At 37.0% G+C, this 21850-nt stretch overlaps 1 protein-coding gene across 1 annotated transcript in view; it reads right to left on the bottom strand.

The window, feature by feature from the left end:
* Positions 1 to 21850, bottom strand: part of necab3 (N-terminal EF-hand calcium binding protein 3) — a 42718-nt gene that overhangs the window by 14094 nt on the left and 6774 nt on the right. Inside the window, exons 2-4 of the mRNA XM_058404010.1 lie at positions 20412 to 20436; positions 6427 to 6535; positions 4388 to 4413 (exon numbers count right to left, since the gene is read on the bottom strand). Coding sequence (XP_058259993.1) covers positions 4388 to 4413; positions 6427 to 6535; positions 20412 to 20436 — 160 coding nt within the window. The remainder of the gene's footprint in view (positions 1 to 4387; positions 4414 to 6426; positions 6536 to 20411; positions 20437 to 21850) is intronic.

Genomic DNA, 21850 nt, shown 5'->3' on the forward strand with positions numbered 1-21850 from the left:
TTAAGGTAGGTGTCAAAGTAACAGCCACATGAATGGCAGGACCCAAGGTTTCCCAACAGAACACTGCCCACTTACTCCACTGACTTTGCTTTGTTCACATTCTGCATCCTGGTGTCATATGTTCCACAGGTAAGTGACACACATGCTCCCTGCTACCTACATGATGAAAAAGAAAACATGATTCATCAGACCAGGCCACCTTCTTACATTGGTTCTGATGCTTATGTGCCCATTGTAGGTGCTTTCAGCAATGGAATCAGACAGACGTCAGAATGGACACTCTGGGTGGCATAGCAGCCTCAAACACAGCAAGCTGTGATGCACTGTGTTTTTTGGACACCTTTCTATCATAACCAGCATTACATCTTTCAGCATTTTGTGCTACAGTAGCTCTTCTGTGGGACCAGATAAGCTAGCCTTCATGCCCCACATGCAACTATGGGTGCCCAGGACCCTAAATATACAGTTATATACACAACAATTCTAGTATGTGCTAATTTAGTAAAAGTAATTGGGCTAGCTAAAGTTCATGCTTGTTTGCAAATCCTTCAAAGTCAACTTCTGCCGACAGACTGTTCCCCAGTGATGCTGTTCCAGTCCTTTACTGCATTTGTTGTTAATTCCTGATTGTTTTTGGGGTGCTCTCCCTTTAGTTTTGCCTTCAGTAGGTGAAATTTAGCTTTGCTCATTTAGCTTAGGTGAATGATCTGACCTTTGAAGAACATTTGATTTTTTTGCTTCCAAAAAGTCTTGGATTGCTTTCTAAGTATGCCTCCGGTCACTGTGCATCTGCACTGTGAAGTGTCCTCCAGTGTGTTTTGAAGCATTTGGCTGAATCTAAGCAAATAATATGCCATATGTTCTTCAGAATTCATCTAGCAGTCACATCATCAGTATAAAGGAATCAGTTGCATTTGGCAACAACACATGCCCATATCCATAAAATTATGTGGTGTGCTTCGTAGTTCTTTCTCTACTCCATACTCTTCTCTTCCCAGCAGTATGATAGTTGATGCTTGTCTCATCTGTCCATAGGATGTTGTTCTACAACTATATGGACCTTTCTGAGGTCTTTTCTAATCTGGTCTTCTTGATTTTGATCTTTACAGATTGTTTACATGTTGTGGTAAACCCTCTACATTTACTTTGATGAAGGTTTCTCTTGATTGTTGACATTGAGTCAGATATATCTAACTCCTGGAGGATGTTATTGATCTGGACAGCTCTTTTGAATGCATTTTTCTTTACCAGGGAAGAATGCTTCTGTCATCCACCAAAACTGATTTCTTCGGGTATTCTTGCACTCATTGGTGCATGTGATATTTTGAAGAATATTGATGCAGAATAATCGATGCTGAATGTTTAGTTTACTATATCCTGAACTATCCAAGTTTAACATTCCAGACACAATTCTGGAGTGAAATCTTACCAAGTTTAAAATGTAGACTGGAAATTGCACTTAAATTGAGCAGACTATCGCTCCATTGCTTGATCCAATGAGGTGTGTAATATAGTTTCTCCCACTCCAAACCTGCTGTCACATTAATCTCAACCTTCATTAGTCACTCACATTAGATCATTTAACTGAAGGGGTATTCCACAGGAAACAACATTAAAACAACATTAAAAATGCTTCTCCTAAAAAAGTTCTCCTAACATATTCTAGGCCCATACAAAGTGTTTTTGCTTCTAACAGTACTATTTCTGCCTTCTTTGTTGAATCTCAGATGTATTTCTTTCTTTGAAACATGGGTCTACAGAAAATGACTTAGATTGATTTAAGAGGAGAACAGCTTTATCCACAGAATAAATGTAGTCTTGCAGGCAGTGGTCAGTACACAAAGAATCCTGGTCAATATAATCAGAGGGTCAATCCAAAGTTGTTAACGATGAAGAAGATACAGGTCAGAATAATCAACAGAGCAATGAGGGAAGCAGAACCGACACAATCGGCATAGTTGGCAAGACGTCTGGGTGTTTCAGGAGTCCATATATGGAATGAGTTGGTAGAGGAAGCTGGAATTTGCTCTAAATCAGTGTGTATATTCAGGAAATGACAGTCTCTGATGATGGAGAGGGGCGTTGCTATGGCATGAGGTTTCATTTTTATCAACTTCTTTGAACATTTAAGTGATATAACCGCTCTTTTGCACAGCTTGTCTTCTAATCTTGTGTAATTTGAAGGCAACAAATTTTTCTTCCGCCCCACAAAATGGCAGTCATGAATCTGTAGTCACTGCCACATAGGAATTTGTGATATAGAAACAAATGTGAGATGTGATAAAGTGGGATAAATTATATCTGAATGGATGTGATACAGAACTGAAAAATGACAGTCAGGTTGACTTAATAATATATATTAAAAAAAAGGATAAATACTTATAGATGCTTATACCACACACTTGCATCTAATTGGCCAAAATGTGTTTACAGGTAACATGAACATTAATATTAACCTACATTAATATTAACATGTTAGTGTTTCCATAGTAACATCCTACACACGGACCCATACGTTCCACATAATCCAAGACTAATCCAAGACTAATAACAATTTTAGTTTCTTGGTAAGAGTCTTAGTTTGTAAGCACTCGCTGTCTCTAAACTGCTTTCTGTTTCCTGTTTTCTCAGTAAAATGACAGGCTGTGCTGAGAGAGAGAGAGAGAGAGAGAGAGAGGGAGTGTTCATCGCTTTAATGATATACTGCCACAAAATCTAACTATAAACTGTTGAAATGCATGGTGTGACATTCATTAAATAAATTAAACATTGTTGGCAAATGACTGTGGTATATTGCAACCCTTTGTAGCATACTGCTGTGGCACATTGCAAACAACTGCAAACATTTTGTATTGTAAGGATTTTTTGGCCAGGATCACTGGCTTTTTTTAAAAAATAAACAAACATGCAAAATTTGCTTTCACAAATATATTAAAGCTCAACATGCTCCATCATCAACACGATTTCACAAAGGAATATTTTATTTATTTAAGCACCGCCGACATCCGGTTAAGCCAATTTCCAAATGACTACCTATTGTTTACTTACCCACACTATGTAAGGAATAACACAGTGGCATTTTGTACCCTGTGCACTGCTCTATACCATAAATGTATAGTGAAATATATTATCACAGAAGAACCGAGCTGAATGTATCAGAACTCAAAAGCCCATTAAATCATAAATGCTGGGGATGTTCAAAAGTCGACAAAAGAAAAAAATGCACATGTTTATGAGATGTGACGCACAGTGGAGCAATGTTTCAGAACTTGATTATGTTAAGGAGAAACTGAGACAAAGATGAGAGGTTTTCATGTTGCAGCTTGAACTACTGCTACTGACAAAAAAGTGAGAAGACGTCTGCGACTCTAGGGAAGGTGTACTTCGCATGAGTTCCTAAGAGAGTAGGGTGTTAGGAGAAAGTGTCTTCTTGCACACTTATGCGAGCCAGTTTCTGGCAGAAAGGCATCATTCAGTCCCCTCCAAAGACTGACAAAGACACTGAAGACATTAGGGTTCGAAATCAAAAGAGGAATCTGAGCAGATTAGAATTTCAGCTTCATGTTATTTACATCGACAGTAGATTATTTATACCTAAGCTTATACCATGGCAGATTTTAAGTAACTAACACTTCATATATGGATGCATATCACCAAACAGACTTGAATATTTTTTTTTAAATACTTTTTTTTTTAAATAAAGCCAGTTTTATCAGAACATATCTCCAACATTATCAGAATAAATGATTTTCAAACAGTGAATTGGTTTACTACTGCAAATTTTACATAGCCAGCAGGAGTCTCAAGCAGAGCCTAAAATGACTTCTGGAGGCTGACAGCTACGTGTGACACCAATCTGTTGCCCTGTGCAGATGACTCATGAAACATCTGTATTGCTGCAACTTTATTTTAACACTCAAACTCTGCTAACACCACAGGCTCACCCAAAAACAATTTCTACCTCCACCAGGTTCCACCTTACTGCCTCCACAAGGCATTAACACCTCTGAGAAATCCCACTATAAACTGGTGAAGGAACTACAGGAAGCAAGGACAAAGAGAAGAATTTTAATAGAATTCACTTTACATTTCAGGCATTTAGCAGACACCCTTATCTGGAGCAACTTAACCCTTTTTATACAACTGCGGGATAAGGGCCTTGCTCAAAGGCCCAGTGGTGGCAGCTTGGTGGACGTGGGATTCAAACTCACAACCTTCCAATCAGTACAACACCTTAACCACTAAGCTACCACATCCTCTTTCAACACTTTCATGTGTTTATCATAAAGCTCTTGAGTTAACAGTCAATACGCAGTTTAGCAACCTTATCAGTGGTTTATGGGGTAATATTTTGTGAAATAAACAGAAAAGAAGGAGCTAAACCCACCTGATAACTTGTCGGTGTCGAGGTTACTGTAAAGGAGAAGCAGAAAATGAAAGAAGGTAAAGAGTCACTTTAATGCAAGGAGAGTGATTTGTTTTTTTACAGATCCTGGTAGTTTAAACAGATTTGTAGGGTTGGACTATAATTACTCACTGTTATAATTATAAATCATTGTTATATTAATTATTATATAATTATAAATCTTATCTTATCTTATGTTATGTTATCTGATCTTATCTTTTCTTCCCTTTTGTCTCCTTAAGCCTTGTGCTGTCTTAAGGTTGGAAAATGACCTGCCACTATATTGAACAGTAGAGAAAACAAGTGGTGTCCACAGACTACAAAATGCAGTCTTTCTGCATTTTGAAGAGGGAAAACCTAGATATTGACAAATATTCGTGATAAATTGTATGAAAAATGTGTTTTATTCATGTTTTTCTACTTTATTTAAGGTTGGTCATTTTTGACACTTTAGATGAGCGGAGGATGCATAAGGTAAGGTTTAATTTGTTATAAAATAATAAAGAAGCAAAAACGGTTAATGCAATGTTTTGGTTTTTTTTTGTTATTGCCCTAGAACTAAAGCTAAAAGTCTCCACTTCAGTCACAGAATTATTGCTTCATTTCAAATACAATGTGGTGGTGTAAGGAGACAAAATACATATGGACAAAATTGTATTTTTCACAATACAGCAGTAATCAGAAAAGAAACAACACAGTATATGGTGCACTATATATCATTTAAATCATGTATATAACTGTAATATATCTTTATAGCTGTACAAGTATCTGTTTGTAATTAGCAAATGAACTCCATTTAGAAACAAGATGATAGTCTTTATCATATTCTAAAATTAATCTAAAATGTGGCTGGCTCTAGGTGTGAAATGCCACGTCGTATTACAGATCAAAACAAAATGTAATCTTGAGCAAAGAAGCTTGGACTAAATAATTGCTTGGACTTGTCTCAAGTGCTCCCTGGAGACAATAATGGAATTTTAATAGAGGTGAGACTCAGTGGGCTAAATTAAAAGCAAAACTAGGGCTTTTTAATGATTTAAGCAATTAAATAGCATGCACACACACACACACACACAGATACACACGCACACACACACACACACACACACATACACACACACACACGTTGTGGGAAAAACACTATGGTATGAAATGGCACCTGTTTGACCTTGTTTGCACAAACTAATGGTGATTTGTCACTGACCATGAACTCTAGTGAGATACCTCTGTTTTTTCTCTTCATATTAAATGACCCCTAGATCACAATTGTGGTTAGGGCTAATTGATCTTTATGGACATGGTGTAGAACATTTAGATATGTCCTATATTTCTGTCTATACAGATATATGGTATGTCCATTAGGAAGTAGGAAGTTTTTCTGATGAGTAGATATTCAGAGTTTATTCTGATCCTATAGTCTGTGGCAAAGGAGGACTATTCAGCAGGGTAAAAAATGCACCACATCTAACTGCTGGCTTAACGCCTTAATGAGGATAGGCGAGTTGCGTCTCTGCTTTAGAGAACCAGATGCATGCTGAGCATGGAATAGATCTTTATTTCAGGACCTTGGAAACTCTAATTTACTGAAGATTTCTGAATACAGTAATTACTAAGCAATTGGTTGTCATGATTGCAGATTGTGCCCCCTTTTAAAAAGAGTCTGTGAAGTGTTTTGATCATACAATGAAAAAACTAAATTGAAACCAGTCTCATGTGGTCCTACACTGCAGTGCTTTTTTAAAGCCTTAAAACCAAGTATTTCATATGTTCTTTTTCGAACCCAAAGCTTTGAGCTAAAGAAAGAAATGCCTCTTTTGGAATTTTCACTGTTGCCTTGATGGGTTTTTTTTCCATGACAGCTTTCAACCTTTTTTTTTTTTCTTTTTGTTATTTATTTCTTGTTCAAAGGTCTTTAAAGCCAGGCTGTGTTCACTGTCACAGGGAACACCAATTAAGGAGAAACAGTAAGAGCCTATATATATATAGGCTTATATTAAAAATCACAAAATTCTGGTACAAACTTGGTCTGTCGCCCATCGATTGAGTAGAACAGCTCCTGAAGCTCTTCAGTAGTGAGAATCCCATCAGAAAAGTAAGCCTTGAATTCCTCAAAGGAGAGCTTACCATCATCTACCACAAAGAGAAAAAGAAAACAATTTTGAAGATTATAATTTTTTTTAACAAAGATGCTTTTCCACAAATATTTCAAAGAAAGTATGTGGTTATATTGAACGAATGTGATTGTAACACAAATGATTCATTTTTTAAAATAACTATAATAACTATGCCAATCATGTACATTTTATTTCTTTAAAAAAATGTGACTCGGAGTACTTGGATGTGACAAGTTTTCCTCATCAGTTCAGTTCTCGAATGAGTAACATGAGTCAAACAGATCACCGCTCACACAAGGATTTATCACATAGATGACTGGAATCATCAGTCCTTATACATGAAGTAGCATCTGGCTTCTGTGCCCTTGAATCTCTGATTGTGACAGTATCCTTCATCAATCACGCTGATAGGGAGCCTAACAGAGCACGCATGCTGGAAGAACTCAAATATCAAATCACCAGTTTGAGCCCTTAGTGCACAGCTTGATGGTGCCATATGTGACCTAAATCACCGCAGGCCTGAACACTGAGCATCTCTCTCCTCTTAGCACTTTCAATCATTTTTCCACTTTTTAAATTTATTTTTAAGAGATGCACTGGGCTGCTCAATCATGATGACCCAACATCAATTACATTTTGCACTTGAATATTACAACACAAATTTAGCTTTGGAAAAAAAAAAAAATCAAAGTTCACACCTCAATGATTTGAGGCACATGCTTCGTGAGCTGCAGGGTCTCTGGTGATGTACGAATTTTCTTGCCTGGGCTTGGGCTTGGGCCTTCTGGCTTATTTAAGCTTCAAAAAGTTTCAGTTGTAAATTAGATAAGACAGCTGAGAGACAGACTCCAAGGAAGAGGGAAGATTGAATCAACATGCAGAGCCAGAGCAGAGGAAATCTGATTTATCTCAGCTCAGTTATCTAACTGTAACCCTGCTTAAAAAGAGGGATATAATCAAAAAAGAGTGTGAGTGAAGGATGACTTTGTATGCGAGAATGACATTTATTGCAATATAGTTACTAGGAAAGGTCCAGAAAAAAATGACATTTTACTGAATGTGACTCAATTTTGCACTGAAGAGAAATCATTTGATCATCAGATGCTCATAATCAGTTTGCTTAAGGTTACTTAGTATTTTCAAATTCCAGTTGTAGCTTGTATGGTTGCTTCCTGACGTAGCATGATTCTAAAACAGAAAATAACTTTGTAGTCAGTAAGATAATTGTTAAACCCAGGCAGGACATAACACTTTTACAGCAGCAGAAGTTCCCTCTGCTGAATGCTAACTCCTTTATCACACATTCAATACTTCCTGTTTGTAGCTAGCAACAAATCTAATGACTTTTTCAAGTGCAAGTTAGTGACTATCCAGCACTCAATACAGCATCAATGGCTGCTGGTTATATGAGTTGAGAGTCCAGGTTTGGTTAATTCACCAGCATTATGCAAAAAGCCTGACTGAGCTTTTCACCATTCACTGATCACCATTCTTCCCAATGATGAATCACTAAACACCATTTTCCCCAACGACCAATCACTGATCACCATCATTTCAAATGACCAATCTCAGATCACCATTGTTTCCCAATGATCAATCACTAAACAACACAGTACCAAAGGCCAATTAATGATCACAGCTAGTTAGTTCATGATGCCATCTAATGTCTTCTAGCTACTTTTCTGAGCATGTGTTAACTATTTTTCTCTGAAAAGAGTTGCAATCAGTTGATTCAATCAGACTCACCAACTTTAGTTCTGAGCCTAGCATTCTGCAATTGCTATTCCTGTGGTGTGATCATTTCTTTGTTGATCAACGAGTCTTTGAATTTGCTATTTGTCTGGTCTGTTTGTGAACAGTTTTGCCTCTGAATGTGAATTGTCTGGGATTTTGTAAGTAAGCCTTCTGCCCATAGATTTCAAACTCAAACTTCTCCTGAGTCTTGTGTGTTACAATGATTTATGCATCTAATCTGTTTAGTAGAAAATTGTTCCCTAGTACAGAAAAAGGTAAACAAAACGAACACCTAAGAATGAAAATGACAAGAGCTAACTACGACATAATCTAAAAAAAAAAACAAAAAAAAAAAACAAACAGAAGAAATCCTCTAAAGACAATCCAGGAGACTGACATGCTGGCTAAATGACCAGACTTATAATTACCCTGGAAGGTGAAAAGGTCCATATTATGGTCTGTCAGAACAACATCCAAGAACATCGGCCTCTGCTTGGTTATTTCAAGGACAAACTTGGCAGCCATCTGGTCCCAAGCAGCTTGAAAACATCCCTGATCAGCATCTTTAATCAGCTCTCTGTCTGACTTATTTCTTTTAAAAGTCAAGGACTTTGTCTTTTTCAATCTTTGATGCGATCAGGAAACAGGAAAGCAGACACATTACAATATGCAATCTGAGAGAAAGAGAAAGAACTGGTATGCATTCCCCCCCCGGAAATCTGCTTATGTAGAATAAAAGAGCATACCAGGTTCATTTTTCTCACTTGATGTGCCTGTAGCATCACTGCAGGCTTTGGAAAAATCTGATATCAAAGAAGGAAGTCTCCTGCTATATTGTTGCTTGTGCATGGGTTGGCCATGCTATGGGGATGACTTTGACAGTGTTAGGGCAGAATCTCATGCAGAGGTGCAAAAGGTAAGCACCTAAACAGGAAAGTGTTTACCTGCAAGGACACAGTCTCATGGATTATAATTGCAAGGTCAGCCATAAGAGGTCTCAGCAGGGGAGGTGTGCTGTCAAGCCAAATTCTAGTGCGGTGTAAGAGCTTCACTTCGCACACTTCAGTCTCTAGCACAGTGTTTGATGTACACCCTGAGAGTGAATTTAATTCCCCAGAGATTTCATCTACTATTCTGCAACTGTCTTACTCAGGCTTAATCTAATGGGTTGCTTTGTCTTACTGTCAGAGCCACAATTAAACCATGGTGAAAAATCCTTCAGTAATTGTATTCTGTACTGTGGTATTATTTTAGGGGTATTTATCCTTTACCCGAGTGTTACTGAAAGTGAATATTCTTAATTAAATTTCCAAGAAAAATGTATATCTTTTACTCATTTACATACATTTTCATTCATCAAAGGACTTCTATAAATCTCAAACGTCTCTTCTTCCCTCATCCACCCAATGACTCATGTGTTTCATTTTTTAAAGCCATTTTCAGTTCAAAGCATCCAATTAAATGTAGAAAAACAAGCACGAAAAATCATGTAGATTCATTATCTCCAAATAACCTACTTAATTTCATCACTGGAAAACATTTATTTAATGGGTCGTTTTAATAAGTACTTTCATACCCCTGTACAAAACACTTTCTTTGACGATTACAAATCTTGAAAAAATAATGTACAGAAGGGAACTGTACTAGAAGACCTGAAATTACTTTAAGTTTCTAGTACCTACTCTCCATTACCCTATTTTGAGTGACTATGACTGTCACTCAAACTTACAACACTGTTCATTGTGCTGAAATAAACCATGTTGGAAACATGTCAGAAGACCTCAAACTTGTGTTCCAGAAATCCTCCCAAATCTGCCAAATTTCTATCCAACAACTGTGCCACAAAAGTGGTAGCTTTTCAGTTAGTTAGCTCGTTCTTTTAACCACTTCATCTTGATCAGTGTAGAGCCTCAGATGGTGACAGACATTTCACTTGGTCAATTCATATGGTCGTTCCCACCTTGGGCACTTTCGTCTAGAAAGTCCACCTCCTGGTATATTTTTCGAAGGTGGGAAGAACCCAGAGAACCCACACAGAAATGGTGACAGCATATAAAACTCGGACTCAGACAGATAGCTGAGCCCGGGGCTGAACCATGGACCCTGAAGCTATGATGTTGCACCACTTAGCTTGTAAACTATTTATGAGAATCTAGTAGAGAAGTTATGTCAGATCGCATGTCTCAGTAAAGCAGTTGGCTACATAAACCTTGATCTGACAGGAATAAGATCACAAGTCCAGCTCTTAAAGTCTCCACTTGCTGTTTAATTTGATCCCTCAGGGCTCAGCTAACAAATTCCACTTGAGTTAATCAGCCACAAGGCGCAAGTGGGATTCCCCCAATGGGAGATCAGTTCACATAGTCAACAAGTATGTACTAAAAAGCACCCTTGACTTGTAACCACAACATGTTAGAACAGCACTGCTGTCATTCTTGTTCACCATCAGCAACGTCTTGTTAAATAAATCATACTTTCTCCAGCTCATGCTGGGGTTTGTTCACATGCCCCTGCAATCGAGCCTGCCCTCTGTTTTGAATGATCAATAGGCTAGAAATCCAATATGGGTTATTTAAAGTAAGAACAGATCTTAGACTGATTCACCACTAGACTGAGTTTATACTTCCATTCTCAATCACGCAGACACTAGAACTGGAATAAACAAGAAGATTTCCATAAGCTTCAAATCTGTTCTCAAAAGGATGACACATTTATGAGAACTATAAACAGTGTGTATTCATTCGTATTACTGATCAGCTTCAGTGTTTGAGCAGAATTACACACAAATCCCATCATGCGTTTATTTACAAGTACAAACACTAAGCAGCACACCACGATGAATAAAAAGAGACAGATATTTGGTTTCTTTAGAAAAAAAAGTGACCAAAACAATAACAGAAGACAAGAAGAAGAAGAAGAAGAAGAGGCACAAGCAGAAGAAAAGATATCTCAAATGAAATTTAGGCCATGTACTTGTTCATGAACTCACAATTAGAGAAGATCAGTACTTGTAGATCTGCACTTCAATCTACTTCATGGAGAAACAGTTAGGATTGTGTTATTATTATGTAGTGAGCATACTTACTGTATCACATTATCATAAAATGATGAGTAATCTATAGTAGCTGCTAAGAAAGGATGACTTCTGACCACTAGTCCAACATCTTAACCACTAAGCACAGTACTGGTCTTTAGAAAAGAAACACCTGTGTACATGGTCATATAAACATTATTTATCCATTCATCTATTTTCTATACCCGCTTTATTCCTAATTAGGGTCATGGGGATCTGCTGGAGCCTATCCCAGCACACATTGGGCGAAAGGCAGGGGTACATCCTGGACCACACATGCTCACTCCTATGGGAAATTTAGAATAACCAAACAATAATGTACATGTTTTTGCACCATGGGAGTAAACCCATGCAAGCACGGGAAGAACATGCAAACTCCACACAAAAACACCCCTGCCTGTTCGAACCCAGGATTCAAACCCAGGACCTTCTTGCTTCTTCTAACCACTAAGTCACCATGCTGCCCCATAAACATTATTCACCTATCAGAAATTCAGCATATTAACCCTGCTGCTTTGACAGGACAAACATCTTGTGTGATGTGGATGAGGTCATGTGAGCCCCTGACCAAACATGTATTAATTTTTTTTAGTGTAGTAGTGTGTAGATTCTGTGTGTGTGTGTGTGTGGATTAAATGTAAGAGTGAACAGTTTTAGGTTTAATGTTTAATCTTGCTTTTAGGATGGAAATTTGAGTCTTGTGATTGTTTTAGGTTTTGAGAAATTGGCATAATATTAAGTGAAGTGTGTTAAACCAGGTTCATATATATGAGTTCATATTACTATATATTTCTAAACGGTTTAAACGGTTTGTTTACTGTAACATTTTGAATATTTAAGGAAAAGGCACGTAGGCTAGAATTACATAAACTGTGTTGAAGAAATTTGTCAATTTACCAGTAAATATTTTCCCTTTATCTATTTTTACTGAAGATATTTAAGGTCTGTAAAGAAAATATCAGTGAACATCAGAATAAACTTCCTCAGTGTGATGGTTATGCCAAAATCATGAATGATGATGATTAAAAAGTGATGAATTAAATTCCTCCTCAGCCCCAGCTTTTCACATAACCCTGTCACACGTCTCACTGATCACACACCTGTTTCATGCTACTCTCCATTAGCAGCCCTATTTCACTTCTGGTTTCTTTGTTTCTTTGGCAAGCTTTTTGTGTTGTTGTAGTGTTTGTGTATTGTTGTATGTGTCATAGTCTCACATATAATTCGGATGTTCTTGCCTGCTGTCCTCTGTTCATGTTTTTGGTCACCTGTCTGCACTTTACTTAATACTTTCATCTGCATCTTTTATAATCCCTGACACTGAGATATAAGCCTGAAGCATTCATAATTAGAGAGGATATGGAGCTTTGAAATCTCAAATCTGATCTGTCCATCCTTCCCATCTGTCAACTGCCTGGTCTTTATCCCTTCTTCTGTTCACTCTGCCTGCTTACAGATTCTTTCTGCTGTACTCTTGCATCACCAGTCATCTCCTCTCCTCTTCCTCTTTCTCTCCTCTCTTATTCCTCTGCTCTTCCTCTTTCTCTCCTCTCTTCTTCATCTCCTTTTTCTCTCCCTCTCCTCTCTTCTTCCTCTTTCTCTCTTCTTCCTCTTCATTTCCTTTTTCTCTCTTCTTCTTCTTCATTTCATCTCTTCTTCCTCTCCTCTCCTCTCCCTTTCTCTCCTCTCCTCTCCTCTCTTCTTCCTCTCCCCTCCTCTCCACTTCTTCTTCCTCTCCTCTTCCTCTTCTCTTCCTCTCCTCATCTTTCTCTACTCATCCCTCTCAAATTAGCTCATAGTTCTATCTAAATTCTCAATTTGCTAAGTTTGGGGGTGATCTAATTTACTAAGTTTAGAAATAATCTGAGAATGAACTTGTGTGTCCTGGGCTTATTCTTTGTCTTGATGATTATTGCTTTATAATAAGAATGTTGCAACTGTATCACCAAAGATCTGATTTTAAGGTTTTTTTCTGCACTCAACTAATTACTCATCCCTCAGCTAGACTGTGAGCTACTAGAGCTACTGATCTTCTCAGCTGTGTGTACAAACTGGAAGTAATTTTGCTGCGACTTAACCCGATTATTATGTTGTCATTGTTAGTAGTACAGTCTTTTATTACCACTTTATGCGAATAAACAAGGCACGGTGCAGAAACTAACGTACGCTCGGCTATATTAAACTGTCACTAACCATTAGAATTTGCTTAACATTACAAAGTTTGATACAGACTAAACTTTGTAACAAGCCTGTATTTATAAAAAAAGTTTCTTGCATAAAAGGCTATAGCAAGCAAGTTTGTTATGTATATAGAATATATTATATGTATATAGACATATGTATATATAGACATACATATAGTATATGTATATAGACATATGTATATAGTACATATATATGTATATAGAATGATCAGTAAAACTGACCTCCTAAGATGTCTGGTTAAACTGGGCCAACGACTGAGCAGACACTTCACCAGTCTCAAGAAAAAACTCAGGACTGAAGAAGTAATACAAGTTCAGTAACAAAGACAATCAATTATTAGAATAGAATTACAATTATAAGATAATTAGGCACTCATTAGATAAAGACTCCAAATAAGTAAATAGATTGGGAAGACATTAACACACCATTACAACACAGCATAATGGCTGAATGCTGGAATCGGATTGGTCAGAAAATTATTTCTGTACAACAGGACAGGTAGCTGTGGCTTTAACATGAATGGTCATTGAATAGATTAATATTAATGTGCTGGTTCTAATACGTTATTGTTTCTATAGTAACGGCTCGTACGCATGGACCGACACTTAACATAATTTAAAACTAATAAAAACAGTTATTTTTTTAAATGTGTTGCCCAACAAAGTAAAACCTAATATCATAGATGTGGTGATTGATTGATTGATTGATTGATTGATTGATTGATTGATTTATTCATTCATTCATTCATTCATTCATTTGTTTGTTTGTTTGTTTATTCATTTATTTAAATTATTTATTTATTTATTTAGAGACATTCATTTAACATTTATGGAGAGAATCTTTATTGTTGTAAGTGTGAAGTTATTGTTTTGAGGTACAGGAAAGTCTTTATGCTTTCTTGATTCTTGCTGAAATGGTTTCACTGTGTTCTGAGACAGAAAGAGAAAGAGAGAAAGAGAGAGAGAATGATGAGGAGGAGGAAATTACAGTTTATCTTAAGTATAACGTAGACCAGAACAGGAAATAACTTCTCGAATGTTTCACAACATTAAATCTTACCGCAAACCTTCATAATGCATGATGTGTTCATTAACAAAATAAACATTATAAATGATGGTACATTGCTATGGTCTAAGCAGATTAACACACTCCAGACCATGCCGGATCACACACACCCAACAACCACAATGCAATCTGTCATCCGTTCTTCCTAATTTAATGACATTTGATTACTAATTGATTTTAATTTTTCTTTTTCTGTTTGTTTGTTTTGGAGTGTAAGTGCATATAAACCGAAGAAAAATGCAACAGCAAATCAGAAAAAAAAAACAAAAAGAAAGCTAAAATGACAAAAATACAGAAAAGGATACTGCATTATGGGGTTTGCTGTTATGTTTTAGAGATGTGAATGGACAAATGAATGGTCAAAGATGTAGTTTCCCAAGACTTAGATAGTTTTCACCACGGTCCTAAATGGTGTTGAATTTTTGCCGTTTTAAAAATATCTTTAGACAGTAACTAAAAAAAACTACAACTTGCAATGACATTTCAAATATAATCGGATTCTGTAGTGAAACCAGGCACCTGGGAAGACTGCTTCAAAAGCTCAGAGCAGGTGAGTTTTGAAAGGCAAACAAAATCACACACGTGTATGTCGGAACACATAAACAAAATCACACACGTATGTAAGAAACACACCCAAACTGCTGCAAACTACTTTCTCTCTTTTTCATTTCTCTCTTCTCTCTCTCTCTCTCTCTAGCCTTCCTAACAGAAATATAACATGTCCAGGAAGCCATCAGACATGTTTGATGTTTATCGTTTGATAGGCCAGCAGGGCTGTGCTGATGCTCTGAGGATGAAGCTAACCTACTTTTTTATATAGCGCATCTCAGTTAAATAACTGATCGCAATCAAAGAGAGTGACACAGAGCATTTTCACACAGGAAAGCCAGACTTACTTTAAGAGTTAACCCCATGTGGGTAACTCTTATAACCATATTTCATACTGATATTTTATATTCCATTCTTTCCACAGGGTTTCTGTAAGTTTGGGCTAATTTAATGTAAACGTTTTTTTAAGAAATTAATGGCACTCAGAGGAAGAATCCAAATCGCTTTCACAATAATAAAATGGCTAAAAAGCTTGTGAGCTTCCAAATTGTATTTGCAATTGAGTTTTCTATATGTGAAGGCATAAACTGTGACCTAATTGAAATGGACATGCAGATTACTGTTTTCATTTAGATTTACACGAACGTATAACGTCTGCCACATTTCAGATTAAAACGCAAAGTCCATCTGAAGTTGTATTCCCCATGTCTTCTGAGATGTCTTATGAACCTGTCATATTCATCCTTCTATAATTCAAATGGAATCGCAATTCCGATTGCTTTTGCATTTCTAATGCCAGGCACAATGTCAATCAGTATAGAGGGGGGGAGTACACCATGAGGCGTGTCTGTATTTGGAATTGATGTCAGTCGCAGTCGAACCCCAGGTATCTGCAATGGATGTTAATTTAGGTCCAGTTTTGTTGTTTTAACTGATTGCTTGTGTCACTGAAGCATCAAATCAAACACATTTCTGGCATTTGGCAGACACCCTTATCCAGAGCGACGTACAAAAGTGCTTGGTTCAATAGGTCACTAACTAACTAACACTAACTTACAAGTTTAAGACCGTATGAAGATGGATTTTTTTAATCTACCTAATTAAATGCTTGTCAAGGCTTCATAGACACCCAGTTTCATCCATAATCTAAAAACAAGGGTGTACATTTTTATAGTACATGAAAGTTCTTACATAATCCAAAGCACACCTAATACATCTAATATAGAAGTACAGGGTGTTACATTTTTAACACATTCATTTTTCTTGGCCAGGTTTGGCCTGAATACTGGAGTCTGTACCCAGGCTCATTTTGGGCAGTTAGTCTTCCTAAAAAGTTTGTTTCTTCTTATAACTTCTGGATTTTTTTTTCTTCATATATTAAGATACTATTTAACATATGTGTGTGTGTGTGTGTGTGTGTGAGTGAGAGAGAGAGAGAGAGAGAGAGAGAGAGGCTGATAAGGAAATGACTGTTTATCTCAGCTATAAAGCAGGCGAGAACAGGAAATAACTTATCTCCTGAATGTTCCACATTACATCTAATGCATGATGTGTGGTTTATGACTATACAGTACATTGTAATCGATGGCAAATTGCTACAGTATAAGAAGAGTAACACACTTCAGAACATGCTGCTTGCACAACGTACAGCATCACAACTCCCCCCAACATATACTGTACATTCTTTTTATGAGTACTAGCTACTACTCCTTCCCCCTACATTCGATAAGGACTAAGGACCTATCCTTAGCTGCTATTCTTTAATTTATATCAAACCTATTTTTGCTGTGACACACACTACAGTGCACCTTGTCACTTTATAACTGTACAACATATCTCTATATACTATGTGCAATATACACAGCTCAGTAATACATTAAGATCACCAAGGCATTACACTTATTTGCAATCTCGTATAATTTTTATGATGTACTCTATTTATCCTTAATCCACTTTTTTTAACATATAAATTCCTTTATTGTTTTATGTTTAGATGCCCTTATTGCTGTCTGGGAGCTGCCAACTAAATTTAGTTGTATTGTTTGCAAGGACAATAAAGTACCTTACCTAACAGACCGGTCTGTCATGCATTATTCTTCATTACTCCTGTGTCATTTAATCTGATTACTAATTTCTGTTTACTTTTCAATTATTTTACTAGTTTTCATTTTTTAAATAGATTTTTTTACGGGCCAAAACAATATTAAAAAAATATCAGCAAATCATAAAAACCCAATAAGAAACAAAATTACAGGAACAACACACAGCAAAGTTTGGACTTTGCTTTAGTGTTTCTGCAGTTGCTCTTGCATTTTTAATTTTGCAACCGGATTATTTTCCCCGTCACTCTCAGACAAATGAAATATAAAGAAATAGCCAATCATGTTATTTGACACTTGGTCCCTGGAGTAGATCTCTTTCACTCACAGCACCAAGCAGTACACACTCGTGTGTAATTGTAGCTAATTACAGCCTACTGTTTTTGTTTGTTTGTTTTTTGTTTGTTTTGCTGTTTCTTTTAGATAAACCAGCAATTTGATCTCAGGGCTGTTCCTGGTTTAAACAAAAGTTTCCACACTTGATCAAAAAACCAAACATACTGCACGCTTTTATTATATCAGGTCTCGATTACTGCAGGTCCCTTTACATGGGGATTAGTCGGTCTTTCCTTTCCTAGCTGCAACTTGTCCAAAATGCCATTTCTAGTCTTCTTACTGCTACAAGAATAAGAGACAGGATTCCACCAGTCATGGCATCTCTACACTAGCTTTTATGAGGGATAGAATTGATTTTAAAATGTTACTGGTTGTCTTTAAGGCACTATACAGTCTGACTCCACAGTGATATGATTAGTCCTTATAATTCAGACTTCCATCTACTAATACGTTTCTGCTAAACATCCTCATGATTAAAACTCAATGATAACATGTTCTCTCTAGACATGGAATATGCCTCCTTCTAGAGCAAGATCTGCTTCACCTATCGACAAATCAAGGTGTTGGACAACTGATTGGAAGGTTGTGAGCTCAAATTATCACACTGCTACTGCTGGGCCCCTGAGCAAGGCCCTGAATTCTCAATTGCTCAGTTGCATAAAATGAGATGAAATTGTTAGTTCGTCCGGATCAGGGCGGCTGTCCAAAATGTACACCAATCAGCCATAACATTATGAGCACTGACAGATGAAGTGAATAAGACTGATTTATCTCAGTATCATGGCACCTGTTAGTGGGTGGGATATATTAGACAGCAAGTGAACATTTTGTCCTCAAAGTTGATGTGTTAGAAGCAGGAAAAATGGACAAGCGTAAGGATTTGAGTTTGACAAGTTTAATTGTGATGGCTAGACGACTGGATCAGAGCATCTCCAAAACTGCGGCTCTTGTGGGGTGTTCCCGGTCTGCGGTGGTCAGTATCTATCAAAAGTGGTCAAAGGAAGGAACAGTGTTGATCCAGCGACAGGGTCATGTGCAGGAAAGACTCATTGATGCACTTTGGGGAGCGACGGCTGGCCCATGTGATCCGATGCAACAGACAAGTTACTGTTGCTCAAATTGCTGAAGACGTTAATTCTGGTTCTGATAGAAAGGTGTCAGAATACACAGTGCATGATGGGTCAGGACTGTTTTGGCAGCAAAAGACAGACCAACACAATATTAGGCAGGAGGTCATAATGTTATGCCTGGTCAGTGTAAATGTAAAAAAATCTTGCCTTAAGACCTTTTTTTTCATCTTGGTAATATGACTTGGCATCTCACACTTTGTATTTTACATCACATGTCCACTTCATTGGTCACTTTATTAACTTGATTTATACTTTGTATAATTCATTATCTTTTAGTGTGTGCTTTTGTTTTATGTTACTCTTATAATGTCGATGTACCATTTTTAATCTTAATTACTCTTAGCTGTTTAGCACTTTGGTCAGTTTGAAATGTGCTCTAGACATAAAATTGAATTGCATTGAATAAAATCTCTGTGCATGTGTGAAACCACCCTTAAATTGAGATTCTGTTGTTATGTAAAGCTAGATGAGAAATTCTAGCAAAAGCTGGCCTTAAATATACACAGCCTAAGTTATCCCAGCCTCCAGCAATCAAATCAGGGAATAAATCTCTAAGATCAAAAAGGTTCAAATTGTTCTTATTTTCATGGGGAAAATGCAATCCACATTTCACTCTCTTTTTTCACTAAATGTTACATTTTTATGAACCGTGCTCTAGTTCCACATTCTCTAGACCAGTGGTTCTCCAACCGGCAGCCACCCGCTCATACAACACACACAAAACACACAATACAGCAAGATCTTGAAGCGTCTAAGCTGCTTGGAGGACTATTTTTAGAAGCATTAATCAGTAACCAATCAGCCACTTCTTACTCGTCTACGTCTAATGAAAGGTGTTAAAGCAGTGAGTTAAAATCTTTCTTACACCCTCTGTCTGACTCACACGTTCTCTCTTCCTCCTCTATGGTTTGCGCCGATGGAGGGATGATTGAAGTGGAGAGGTAATTGTCATTTTGGGAACAGCGATTATCATTTCTGCGATGACGGCTCGGCTCGGCTCAGCTCAGAGACTCCACTCCTTTCTGATTTGTTTGGACAGCATGTAATTTCTTCCATCTCTCTCGTCCGTTCTACACATTCTTGTCTTTACAATGAAAAAGTCCTCGCGACTGCCTTCCAGTGAATCTTTCTTCCGTTTTCTTTTTCTTTTTTTGCTTCTCATACAGTAAAGAAATTTAGAGAACATCCATTTACAAAGCATTGCATATTCTAATTCTCAAGTGAGCTTACAAACTAGATCAGTGCTTGTTGTGTATTTTCTTGTGTACTCCTTTCGCTGTTTTTTTCTTCACACACACTCCAAAAAAAAAGGCTTACTATTACATTTCAGCACAGAAACGTTCCCTTTATTAATTACTAGTTAGCTAATTAATCAAACTATTGAATGCAGACACTGACATGTAAACTCGCTGAGATGCTCTGCAGTGGTGAATCAGCCCGTCTCTGCAAAATACATTTATGCAAATCACTCACTCATTACAGCTAAACAAAAGAGAACATGAAAACAACCAAAATCCATTACGGTTTTGCTTTCTCGTACAATTTCTCATCTAAATTGTGTGTTTTTTCCCTTTCAAACCCACTGTGAGAAAGTGACACTGAAATAAACTGTAAAAAGCAAAGTTCCTGAAATGTCATTATGCAACGTCAAAGAAAATATCAAATGATTTTCGACGAATATAGGAATAAAGTCAGACCTACCGTTTTTGTCTGCACGGCGGAAAATCTGGAGGGGGAGACAGAAAAGAGGGTAAAGGCGATCAGTGCAAAGTGCTTATGATGTAAACACAATTCAGAGCAAGGTTTAGACTCGAAGAGAATCCAGATGTTGAAAGCAGGAGGCTTAAATGAGGCTGTGCATATATTCTCTTCGCCACAGTTGAAAAAAAAAAAACCCATCTTCCATAAAGATTTTTATATAAATTTTTCTTTAGGAAAAGACATTTAGAGAAAGAACCGATGCTAGTTAATGCTGGCATATAGCTGGTTCGTTTCAGCTTTGTGCTCTATTGCTGCTGACTGTAAAACTTATCTGATTTCTTCTCTTTAACTCCAATTGTCATGACAAGTTTTGGAACTCAACTTTATGAGTTTTCAAACAGGAAACTTAAAGTCTTGAATCAAAGCTTATCTTCAAGTCGAGTTTACTCACAATTTTAAGGCTGCAGGTGAACTTTTGTTTCTAAATTTAACCATTTTGAAATGTTTTACAGTCTTGTTCTAGTCAGAAATGAATGATCTCAGCTGACATTTGTCACATTTGTCCCATATTTTATCACCTGATTTCATGAATGTTTACAATTTATTCTTCACTCTACATCTATATAAATAGGTGTCACCCAAATACTAATAAAAACACCAAATACAACAACTTAATTATGATATTTGTAAGAATGTAGATCTGATTACTGAAGGCTACACTGAAAACTTTAATGAAGCCTCTTTTATTTATACACAGTTTCTGCTTTAAGTAGATGAGCTTTATGGGTGCACTATAAAAGAACACGCATACAGTTGTACTGCTAGATTTTTTATGTGCACACATGCCCATATATGATGATAAAAAACATTTTAAATAGACATTAATATTACTGTATTATAATATCCAGTCTATTTGCATATTATTCAGTGCTGCTAGAACACCAACAGAATTATCATCACGGATAATCATCATCCTCTAAGGGCCATGGCGCAGTTCAAAGCACATGGTTTGTTTTGGGTTTTATGTTTAAGTGCTTATGTCTGGCCATTAAAACACTGGTCTCGTCTCCTCCCCTGTCCTGTCACTGGTGTGATCTTCTGGGTTTAATCAGTTTGTCTATTTATACCCCGCCGTGCCTGTCTTGGTGATGTTATCACGTGTTTCTGACTCGTTTTGCTGTGTTTCATTCTTCCTAGTCTCTGGTTTTGACCTGTGCATGTTTTTGTGTTTACGATTACAGATTAGACTTAGAAACTAGTGCAAATATTGAACGTGATTTTTCTCATTTTAAAATATTGCGATGGAATTATCTCGCAGCAGGGGCTTAAAAATAACTATTCCAGCCATTTCAGGTTTAAGGAGAGTGCATGTGCATGTAATAATATTATCAGCTGTGCCGTCTGCTGCAATCATGAAGACTCCGGTGGATGATGAATTT

Source organism: Hemibagrus wyckioides, linkage group LG11, assembly GCF_019097595.1.
Source record: "Hemibagrus wyckioides isolate EC202008001 linkage group LG11, SWU_Hwy_1.0, whole genome shotgun sequence".
NCBI lineage: Eukaryota > Metazoa > Chordata > Actinopteri > Siluriformes > Bagridae > Hemibagrus > Hemibagrus wyckioides.